The sequence below is a fragment of the Panulirus ornatus genome, chromosome 3, assembly GCF_036320965.1.
Source record: "Panulirus ornatus isolate Po-2019 chromosome 3, ASM3632096v1, whole genome shotgun sequence".
Lineage (NCBI taxonomy): Eukaryota > Metazoa > Arthropoda > Malacostraca > Decapoda > Palinuridae > Panulirus > Panulirus ornatus.
In genome coordinates this window covers 59,349,438-59,362,367 of record NC_092226.1, presented here as the reverse complement: position 1 = coordinate 59,362,367, position 12,930 = coordinate 59,349,438, and the positions used below count along the sequence as shown (strand labels likewise).

The 12,930-nt window shown below is 37.7% G+C and overlaps 1 protein-coding gene across 1 annotated transcript in view; it reads left to right on the top strand.

Annotated features, from left to right (window-relative positions):
* LOC139759529 (uracil-DNA glycosylase-like) overlaps positions 1-11,075 on the top strand; it is a 36,203-nt gene extending 25,128 nt beyond the window's left edge. Inside the window, exon 2 of the mRNA XM_071681746.1 lies at positions 10,977-11,075. Coding sequence (XP_071537847.1) covers positions 10,977-11,075 — 99 coding nt within the window. The remainder of the gene's footprint in view (positions 1-10,976) is intronic.
* Positions 11,076-12,930: the final 1,855 nt, after the last annotated feature.

The following is a 12,930-nucleotide window of genomic DNA, read 5'->3' as shown; positions in this document are numbered from 1 at the left end:
ATGTTTGAGGACAATGTGTGGTGTGAGGTGGTTTGATCGAGTAAGTAACGTAAGGGTAAGAGAGATGTGTGGAAATAAAAAGAGCGTGGTTGAGAGAGCAGAAGAGGGTGTTTTGAAATGGTTTGGGCACATGGAGAGAATGAGTGAGGCAAGATTGACCAAGAGGATATATGTGTCGGAGGTGGAGGGAACGAGGAGAAGTGGGAGACCAGATTGGAGGTTGAGAGATGGAGTGAAAAAGATTTTGTGTGATCGGGGCCTGAAGATGCAGGAGGGTGAAAGGAGGGCAAGGAATAGAGTGAATTGGATCGATGTGGTATAACGGGGTTGACGTGCTGTCAGTGGATTGAATCAGGGCATGTGAAGCGTCTGGGGTAAACCATGGAAAGCTGTGTATGTATGTATATTTGCGTGTGTGGACGTATGTATATACATGTGTATGGGGGTGGGTTGGCCCATTTCTTTCGTCTGTTTCCTTGCGCTACCTCGCAAACGCGGGAGAGAGCAACATAGCAAAAAAAATAAAGTATATATATATATATATATATATATATATATATATATATATATATATATATATATACATTTATATATATATATATATATATATATATATATATATATATATATATATATATATATATATATATATATATAACTTTTTTTGTTTTACTTTGTCGCTCTCACACGCGTTACCGAGGTAGCGCAAGGTAATAGACGAAAGAATGGCCCAACCCACCCATATACACATGCATATGCATACACGTCCACCTACATATATATACATATCTATAAATCTAAACGTATACATATATATATATATATATATATATATATATATATATATATATATATATATATATATATATATATATATATATATATATATATATATATATATATATATATATATACATATATATATATATATATATATATATATATATATATATATATATATATATATATATATATATATATATATATATATATATATATATATATATATATATATATATACACAGACATATACACATATACACATGTACAAAATTCCTACTGTCTGCCCTGATTCATTGCCGTCGCCACCTCGCCATACATGAAATAACAACCCCCGACCCCCGCATGTGCGCGAGGTAGCGTTAGGAAAAGACAACAAAGGCCACGTTCGTTCACACTCAGTCTTTAGCTCTCATGTATAATGCACCAAAACAACAGCTCCCTTTCCACATTCAGGCCCCACAACACTTTCCATGGTTTACCCCAGACGCTTCACATGCCCTCGTTCAATCCATTGACAGCAAGTCGAACCCGATAGACCGCATCGTTCCAATTCACTCTATTCCTTGCACGCCTTTCTCCATCCTGCATGTTCAGGCCTCGATCACTCAAAATCTTTTTCACTCTATCCTTCCACCTCCAATTTGGTGTCCCACTTCTCCGCGTTCCCTCCACTTCTCACATATGTATCCTCTTTGTCAATCTTTCCTCACTCATTCCCTCCACGTGACAAAACCATTTCAAAACACCATCTGCTCTCTCAACCATACTCTTTTTATTACGACACATCTCTTTTACCCTTTCATTCCGTACTCGACCAAACCACCTCACACCACACATTGTCCTCAAATATCTCACTTCCAGTACATCCACCCTCCTGCGCACAACTCTATCCATAGCCCACGCCTCGCAACCATACAACATTGTTGGAACCACTATTCCTTCAAACATACCCATTTTTGCTTTCCGAGATAATGTTCTCGACTTCCAAACATTCTTCAAGGCTCCCCGAATTTTCGCCCCCTCCCCCACCCTATGATTCACTTCCGCTTCTATGGTTCCATCCGCTGCCAGATCCACTCTCAGATATCTAAAACACTTTACTTCCTCCAGTTTTTCTCCATTCAAACTTACCTCCCAATTGACTTGACCATCAACCCTACTGTACCTAATAACCTTGCTCTTATTCACATTTACTCTTAACTTTCTTCTTTCACACACTGTACCAAACTCAGTCACCAGCTTCTGCAGTTTCTTACATGAATCAGCCACCAGCGCTGTATCATCAACGAACAACAACTGACTCACTTCCCAAGCTCTCTCATCCACAACAGACTGCATACTTGCCCCTCTTTCCAAAACTCTTGCATTCACCTCCCTAATAATCCCATCCATAAACAAATTAAACAACCATGGAGACATCACACACCCCTGCCGCAAACCTACATTCACTGAGAACCAATCACTTTCCTCTCATCCTACACGTACACATGCCTTACATCATCGATAAAAACTTTTCACTGCTTCTAACAACTTGCCTCCCACACCATATATTCCTAAAACCTTCCACAGAGCATCTCTATCAACTCTATCATATGCCTTCTCCAGATCCATAAATGCTACATACAAATCCATTTGCTTTTCTAAGTATTTCTCACATACATTCTTCAAGGCAAACACCTGATCTACACATCCTCTACCACTTCTGAAACCACACTGCTCTTCCCCATTCTGATGCTCTGTACATGCTTTCACCCTCTCAATCAATACCCTCCCATATAATTTACCAGGAATACTCAACAAACTTATACCTCTGTAATTTGAGCACTCACTCTTATCCCCTTTGCCTTTGTACAATTGCACTATACAAGCATTCCGCCAATCCTCAGGCACCTCACCATGAAACATACATACATTAAATAACCTTACCAACCAGTCAACAATACAGTCACCCCCTTTTTTGATAAATTCCACTGCAATACCATCCATACCTGCTGCCTTACCGGCTTTCATCTTCCGTAAAGCTTTTACTACCTTTTCTCTATTTACTAAATCATTTTCCCTAACCCTCTCACTTTGCACTCCACCTCGACCAAAACACCCTTTATCTGCCACTCTATCATCAAACACATTCAACAAACCTTCAAAATACTCACTCCATCTCCTTCTCACATCACCACTACTCGTTATCACCTCCCCATTAGCCCCCTTCACTGAAGTTTCCATTTGCTCCCTTGTCTTACGCACTTTATTTACCTCCTTTCAAAATATCTTTTTCATCTCCCAGAAATCTAATGATACTCTCTCACCCCAACTCTCATTTGCCCTCTTTTTCACCTCTTGCACCTTTCTCTTCACCTTCTGCCTCTTCCTTTTATACCTCTCCCACTCATTTGAATTTTTTCCCTGGAAAACTCGTCCAAATGCCTCTCTCTTCTCTTTCACTAATAATCTTACTTCTTCATCGCACCACTCACTACCTTTTCTAATCAACCCACTTCCCACACTTCTCATGCAACAAGCATCTTTTGCGCAAGCCATCACTGCTTCCCTAAAATCATCCCATTCCTCCCCTACTCCCCTTACCTCCTTTGTTCTCACCTTTTTCCATTCTGTACTCAGTCTCTCCTGGTACTTCCTCACACAAGTCTCCTTCCCAAGCTCACTTACTCTCACCACTCTCTTCACCCCAACATTCTCTCTTCTTTTCTGAAAACTCATACAAATCTTCACCTTCGCCTCCACAAGATAATGATCAGACATCCCTACAGTTGCACCTCTCATTACATTAACATCCAAAAGTCTCTCTTTCGTGCGTCTATCAATTAACACGTAATCCAATAACGCTCTCTGGCTATCTCTTCTACTTACATACGTATACTTATGTATATCTCGCTTTTTAAACCAGGCATTCCCAATCACCAGTCCTTTTTCAGCACATAAATCTACAAGGTCTTCACCATTTCCATTTACAACAATGAACACTCCATGTATACCAATTATTCCCTCAACTGCCACATTACTCACCTTTGCATTCAAATCACCCATCGCTATAACCCGGTCTTGTGCATCAAAACCAATAACACACTCATTCAGCTGCTCCCAAAACACTTACCTTTCATGATCTTTCTTCTCATGCCCAGGTGCATATGCACCAATAATCACCCATCTCTCTCCATCAACTTTCAGTTTTACTCATATCAATCTAGAGTTTACTTTCTTACTTCTTTCTTACTTACTTTACTTTCTTGCTTTCTTACACTCTATCACATACTCCCACAGCTCCTGATTTAGGATTAGTGCTACTCCATCCCTTGCTCTTGTCCTCTCACTAACCCCTGACTTTACACTCAAGACATTTCCAAACCACTCTTCCCCTTTACCCTTGAGCTTCGTTTCACACAGAGCCAAAACATCCAGGTTCCTTTCCTCAAACATACTACTTATCTCTCCTTTTTTCTCATCTTGGTTACATCCACACACATTTAGACACCCCAATCTGAGCCTTCGAGGAGGATGAGCACTCCTAGCGTGACTCCTTCTTCTGTTTCCCCTTTTAGAAAGTTAAATACAAGGAGGGGAGGGTTTCTGGTCCCCGCTCCCGTCCCCTTTAGTCGCCTTCTACGACACGTGAGGAATGCGTGGGAAGTATTCTTTCTCCCCTATCACCTATAAATATATATATATATATATATATATATATATATATATATATATATATATATATATATATATATATATATATATATATATATATATATATATATATATATATATATATATATATATATATATATATATATATATATATATATATATATATATATATATATATATATATATATATATATATATATATATATATATATATATATATATATATATATATATATATATATATATATATATATATATATATATATATATATATATATATATATATATATATATATATATATATATATATATATATATATATATATATATATATATATATATATATATATATAATATATATATATATATATATATATATATATATATATATATATATATATATATATATATATATATATATATATATATATATATATATATATATATATATATATATATATTTTTGTCTGTCTGTGTATACGTTGAAATTCATACGTATGCATATGCGCGTGTGTGGACGTGTATGTTTATACATGTGTATGCGGGTGGGTTGGGCCATTCTTTCGTCTGTTTTCTTGCCCTACCTAGCTAACGCGGGAGACTCTTGCATTCACCTCCCTAACAACCACATCCATAAACAAATTAAACAACCGTGGAGACATCACGCACCCCTGCCGCAAACCTACATTCACTGAGAACTAATCACTTTCCTACTCGTACACATGCCTTAGATCCTCCATAAAATCTTCTCACTGCCTTTAGGAGCTTGCCTTCCACACCATATATTCTTAATACCTTCTACAGATCATCTTTATCATTTCTATCATATGCCTTCTCCAGATCCATAAATGCTACATACAAATCCATTTACTTTTCTAAGTATTTCTCACATAAATTCTTCAAAGTAAACACCTGATCCACTCATCCTCTACCACTTCTGAAAGCACACTACTCTTCCCCAATCTGATGCTCTCTACATGCTTTCACCCTCTGAATCAATACCCTTCCATATGATTTACCATGAAAAAAAGGCAATATCAAGGCCGGACCTCACTTGAAATATAGAGAGAATTATGAAAGTATTTATGAATTTTTGAGAAGTGAAAAAACTGTTAGCTTCCCACTAATTCAATTTTTTCAGGGTATGATTATTCAGTGAAAATGTGTGTAGTTATATCCATGTCTAGAAGGTGAATGTAACTATATCAAATGTATTCTTAAGAATGAATGTCATCCTGAGTGGTAAGTGAACAAGGTTTACTGGAAAGCCAGGAAGACATTATATATAACAATATTATATACAGCGACAGTGTAAAAAAGGATGATAGATTCAAATATTTGGTGTTGCCCTTATTCACCTAATTAGATAATGTCAGAAAGTTACTAAAATCAATTATTTTTCAATATTGCATTCCAATATAATGATACTACTAAAAGTAGGTCATATTATCTGAAATTTGAAAGTTTTTTCTCAGATAAATGTAAAGCATATAAAGATCATACATTGAGCATAAAGCACAACATGAAAGATGCTATTTGCATCACTTTACAGAAGTGACCACATTAATGCCATCGTTATGCATCAACAGGAAAATGATCATCCAGTAAACCTTAATCCAGTTGTGCCATTCGTCGAATACGTTTCCCGTAATGTCATTGAATCTGTTTTGATTACCAATATTGATCATTGTAATCTATCCCCAGGTAACTTTAGAGCACTTCTCATCATCAACTAAATCATTATGAATGAACTACCACGACGGGATAGCATGAGAAAAACTAATCAAACTACCTCCTCGTATCCCACCAAACCTTCCTTAACCACAGGCAACCCCCACACCCGTTCCCTTTAATGGTCGGTCATGAATACATCAGTTTATGCTCGTCATGGAGGCAAGAGTGCTCTACAGGTCTTGTGCTTGTAATGAGTGTTGGAATTTGTAGACTGTATACATATGATGAGGCGGATTTCTTTCGTGAAGCCTATAGTGTACTGTAAATCTTCAATAAACTAAACTATCTGAACTACTTTAGTGGGATCACCCCTTCAAAGTGCGGAGGAGGTTGGCTGTGTTGGAAATTAAATGTTTGAGGACAATATGTGGTGTGAGGTGGTTAGATCGAGTAAGTAATGAAAGGGTGAGAGAGATGTGTGGTAATTAAAAGTGGTTGAGAGAGCAGAATAGGGTGTGTTGAAATGGTTTGGACGTATGGAGAGAACGCGTGAGGAAAGATTGATAAAGGTTGAAAGGGATTGCATATTCTATTCTTTTTTATCTAATCAGCTTATCTATATAACTATACATATAACTAAAGTTGATACATCAAATTCAGTTGCAGTATTGAAGAAAAATGATCATCTAGGAAAAAATGAAAGAGTGTGTGACACTCAAATTTAGACAGAATTAAGAACAAATCCTCGATAGACTGTCAATGGTTATTGCAGGCAGAAAGTGAAACATCTGCAGTATGGTAATAACCTGAAATAAACAATTGTCTACAACATCTTCACTTCCTTATATACACACTATTTTCAAGACACACATATGTAACAATTCAGCAGGGCTCTATACACTTCAGTTGGGTCGGTTACATAATAACTTCGTATCACCTTGTGGGTTCGTCGAAACCACTAACTACTTCAATCTCCCAGTCACGAACAAGAAGTAGCGAGAATCTTGTCAACACATTTATTGACATATATGGGTAATCTTCAGCTATAAGCTAGTAAAGTTTGTGGTAAAGTCACTCTTCACTAATGATACAGTAACGAACTGTTGGATGTTTTGTCTGAGGAACTTGGTAAGCAAGGCTTCCCCATGTCTTCTACTACTGTGATCAAACTAAACAGGATTTCTATCAAGGATTGGAAGATTTTCTTCCTTACTTTAGATATCGAGAATTATTTACAGATTCGACATTGCCCCTTCTGCCGTGTAGTGTTATTTCTACATGGAGTTCTTCGAAGTTCAACTACTTCTCAGCGTCATACCAATAAGCACCAAATAGTTTCGTTATGTAATTTGCTTATATCCAAATAAAGATCTGCCGCTTTTCTCCTTAGACTCGACAACCTAGTGACTTCTATAGAATTTATGTGTGAAGAAGAAGATAAGGGTACCTTGCCTTTCTAGTATGTCATACTGCACAGGCATATAATCAAGTTCAAGTTCAGCATTTTTTAGAAAACCTACAAATGTCTACTCATATGTACACTTTTACTCAGCTTTCCAAGATAAAGTGAAATAAAATATGTGTCGTCCTTAATGTTCTTCATGCTTACTGAATTTGCGGTTCAAAATTTCTTGATAGTGAAACCAGGAGTTGTTTTTGAAAATTGCATAGTCCGCAAAGTACCCAAGACTTTCACTGACAAATCCTTGTATAGATCCAGAAAGATATTTTGACTCAAAGGCGAAGGAACCGTATGGCACCAAAAACCCTTCCAGTACTACCGTATCACATCTTTCTAGGACCGACACGACTGCGCAAGGAATTCTATAACAATATTGCTCTTAAGAACACCAATACAGTGAGAAAGTTACTCATAAATACGCATCTGTACATTCAAAGGGTTAAGTTTACCAGGTACCATGCAATGCGTAACCACCCTACTGACTAGAAAAATGCTCAGAAAATTGTTTCTTGTTATTCACTTACAAAGAAATCATTGAATCGAGCACTATCAAATACATTTTTCATATCAATCTCAACATCAGTCTACACATGTAAAAATTCTAACAGCAACAGCCACTAGGTCCCTTTTAAGCTGTTTGTGATAATGGAGGAGATATGAAAATCGTAGATCAATGTGGTAAAAGTAGAAATACTGGCGCATTAGAAACAGGAAAGTATAAGTTTTTGATGTAGCAAAAGAGGCGAAAATAATGTCGGTCGTCCATTTGAAGCGAAATGTCCATCACGTCAAGTCTTAAACGTATCTGTGGTACTGTTTTCTATCACTCTAATTGGTGAATCATTTTCATATGTTAAAAATCTTGTTGCAGAATAGCTATTTCGCCTCATTCGAGGTAAAACGTTTACCCATGAGTTTTTAGCATTCATATTGGTGAAATCAGACGAGTGTAGGTCGCTAGGTCGAGATTATCGAAGCTTTTGAAAGTCCCAAACCCTGTATTCGGTCACGCTTTAACCTTCTCTGTTCTACACTACTTAGCTATACGCCGTTCAGTCGGATCTTATCAGACTCATTTCTTAGTCCGGGAATGATCTTGATAGCTCGTCTTTGTATTGTCTACATTCTTCGTCTTTCCTAAAGTAGGGCGACCAAGAATAAGCACAATATTCAAGATGGGGACGTACAAGTGACTTGTAAAGAATTAAGACAATTTCTTTGGACTTAAATTCGATAGGTCTACCTATAAATCCAAGATATTTTGCTCGTCTTTTTACCATCTCTTGTGTGTTATTTACTTGGCTTTAGATAACCAGAAATTATCACACCTATGGCTTTTTGCTTAAATACCTTTTGCAATTCAACAAAATTCATACTATAGCTTGCCTTTTCATTTCTAATGCCGATATACAAAAATTTGCATTTATCGATATCAAAATTTATTTGCCATATGTGAACCTAGAGCATAACTTGCCTGTGTCTGTTTGAAGCTGCAGTCTTTCAATTTCTGCTGTGGATTTATTTCCCAGCTTGATATCGTTTGCAAATTTCGACATCTTGCAATACACCCATTATCAATATCACTAGCATTTGTGAGAAAGAGAACGGGTCCTAAGACTCATCCTTGTGGTACACCATTAGTTACGTTTAACAAGTCTGAGGCTTAGACTTTGATCACAACTCTTTGTTTGCGGCCAGTGAACCAATTTCCTAATCACTGATGTACAACCCCATCAGTACCATGTGACTTTAGTTAGTACTTTCAACATACATGCTGATTACATCATTAAAGAAATAAAGCAGAGTTGTTAGACATGAACCATTTCCTCGAAAACCATGCTGAGGATCACTTATTAAGTCGTAGTTCTCTAAATGGTTTGCTGTCTCGTCCCAAATGAAGGTGTTCATAAATCAACTAACTACAGACATTGAGCTGATTGGACTATAGTTTGCTGGCAGTGATTTATTACCTATTTTTGAAAACGTGTGTTACATTAGCAAGCTTCTATTCCCTTAAAACGTTCCCCGAATCAAATGCCTTATTGAAGAGAGCAATCAAGGACCTAATTATCTCTTTTCTCACGTCTTTCTTGTCCTGGGATAAAACTTTTCTGGTCCTGCTCTTTCATATATTTTCATTTTATTTACTCCTGATGCTATATCCCCAGCTCACGTCCCTATGTCGTAAAATGTTTTCCTCTCAACATTGGAAATGGATTCGGGATATATTCAACCGTAAATACAGATGCGAAAAAATCATTTGAAATCTTTGTCTTGTCTTCGTTGTGGTAAGCCAATCTCCGTTTTCATTTATAAATGGACCAATTGACTATATAATGACTTTCGCTTCTAACATATCCATAAGAATTTGTCTTCTCTTGCCGTTTTCATCAATAAATGCTTTACTTTGACGTGCAAGTCTTTTAATTTCTCTACAGACTTGCATAATCTGCTTCATCCAGCTGGTTATTTGTCTCTATGAGTTTCATATGTGCTACTTTTTTAAACAACAGAGAACTTTTTTGGTCATCTTTCCACCATTTTGGCTTCGTATTGGAAAAAGGTTTCGCTTCTTACATAGGTCATGTTGGTAGGGAGCTCACAGTCTTCCTGTTAGCAGCTGAATTCATAATTACGTTGTACTCTTTTAATGTGTCTTGTTCGTTGTATAGCAGGTTTGTCACTGTAATATTGCTTTTTCGTGTTTCTGTAGTAGTTGATTAACAGCTTTGTTGTCTAGTATTGTGTGGTTGAAGTTACTAGAGACGATGGCTCATAGTGTACGTTCTTCTGTTTTATAGTTAGTTGATATCTGGCTACAATAATACATTTTTGTATTCTTGTGTTCGAGTTTCCCTCTGTGAATTTGTTTTGTATGAAATATTCTAGTTGTCTGTCGAAATCAGAGTTATTGTAGCTGTTGTTAATGAGGGTCTGTTTGATACTGTGTTTTCGCATGCAAGATATGCCAGTTAGAAACAGTCTTGTATGTTCATCGATATATGGCGTCTATTAGCTGAGGACACTCACTAGTCGCATGTAGACACTGGCCGAAGTATGTTGCTTACTTATGATTGGAGGCTACTTAGCCGTCAATATTGCCATCCACACCACTGACCAAAGCCCCATTGGTTCCTATTGCCTAGCCTTAGGGTAGGAATTGTAATATCTTGCAATCAGCTGACCTTATTACTTTTGCCGTATACATGATTTACTACTCAGATTTGTGATGAACAATGTTTCTAAACGTGCTTATATAATCTCGTCTATTTCTTCGAAGAGGTCTGTTAGTTCCTTTCTAATTTCACTTTTGAGACATGGTTGACAACCCAATGTTATTTTCAATAGCTTTTTTCCTTAGGGTAAGTTTGGTTAAAGTATTAATTTTGTCATGCTCCCGAAGGCCTATATGAATGGGAATCTATCACAGTTTGACTTGGATCCCTTAACCAATAAGTTTGAATATGTTTCTGGCTTCAGGGATGAATACGATACATTCTGATCTGAGTTTGTTTAAAGCAAGAAGTGAGAATAAAGAAACAGAGATAATCAGACTGTCTGTGGCGATGATTTCTACATACTCAAGATCGATCAGTATGGCAGACAGTTCAGTTTGTAAAGCATATGTCTTATTGTGTATTCTAACATTTTTTTGTGTCCTTTCACCATTGAGTTGAATGATTATATTAGCACTGCCTGCCGTCTCAGCAGCAGAGTTGAGAGAGCCGTCAGTATAGATGCACTGGGCTATATCATTATCTAACTAGATACTCTGTATATGTTTAAGAGCACTAGTTTTGACCACTTGTTGAAGATGAAGATTGTAAGTAATTAGTTTCTTTGGTAGATGAGAGGTGCAGTGATGTCAAAATATCTATCTGCCTGGAAGGCTGTAAATGCTGCTGCTTCCTACTATTATAAAAATTATGTGCTCCGAGCTTTGTCATGTGATCGTCTGTTATTTGGATCCATTTTGATACACTTTTGCTATGGCATATTTAGTTTAACAGTTCTTTAGGGACAACTTTGTCTGAATCACCAAGCAGAAATTTCAGTCCTGACATATGAATTATTTGAAGTATTCTGTCCTCAGAGCCTTGTTACACCAAATTTTCACAGACTATTGCATGGTTTAGTGGTCTTTGGGCAGCCAAATGTGATTCTTAAGGATTCTTTCTTCATTTTTTGAAGTCAACCAATACCTTTGTTGTTATCTATGGCGTAAGCTGGTGCGTGGTTATCTACTAGAGACCGAATATGAGCTAAGTAGGATTGTGCCTTGCAAATACTCTGAGAGCCCTGAGTCTATCTGTGTATTGTCGACTTGGTTCTTGCATAACAGATGCAGTATATGGGACTGAGATACCAGGATCTTTAAAAGAAACTTTGTATATTTTAAGTCGATTTTCAGTTTAGATGATCCTCTCCTACCGTTGCCAACTCATTTACTGTGAACCTCAGTTTTCTTTTCGGAAATGATATAGCCAAGGCTATCACAGGCTGTGTATGCAGTTAAGATTGGTTTTCGTTTAACGAGCTTTTAGAATGTATAAAAACATTGTTAGCACAACCATTAGGGAGAAACCAGGAATCCTGGGATCCAAAGAAAGGTCAAGAAGCAGGCCCAGGAAGAAGCTAGGCAGCCTAAGGACCAGGGAGAAGCTAGTCAGTCTGGGGTCTAGGGATAAGCTAAGGAGTATGTGGTTCAGGGAGAATCCAGTCAGCATGTGGTCCAGGGAGAGCTCAGGCAGCCTAGGGTCAAGAGAAAATTCAGAAAGCCTGGGGATCATGTGAAAAAAAAGGCAGCTTGAAGTCCAGGTCATTGAAAAACCCAGGCAGCTAGAGACCCTGACAGAAGCCAGGCGTCGTGGGGAAAAGTGAGAGGGTAGGCAGTCTGGGGTCCAAAGGAAAAGCCAGGTATCTAGGAGTATAGGTAGAAGCCAGATAGTCTGATATCTAGATAAAGGCCATGCAGCTTGGAGTCAAGGGAGAAGCGAGGCAGCCTAAAACACATTGAAAAGCCAGGCATGCTGGTGTCCAGAAAGAACCCTCACAGCCTGGGGTCCAGGGAGATAGAGACTTCCTGGGGACAACTAAGAAGCTAGGCAGTCTAGGGTCCAGGGAAGAAGATACAGAGCGTGGAGTCCAGGGAGAAGCCAGTTAGTCTGGTGCCCAGGGAGAAGTCACGCAACCTGGGATCCGGAGAGAAGCCAATCAGCCTGAGATTTAGGGAGAAGTCAAAAAACCAGAGGTCCAGGAAAGTCCAGCTAGTCTGGGGCCCAGGGAAAAGCCAGGTAGGGTTGTATCCAAGCAAAAGCCACGCAACCTTGCTGTCCAGGGAGAAGCGAGCCACGCAA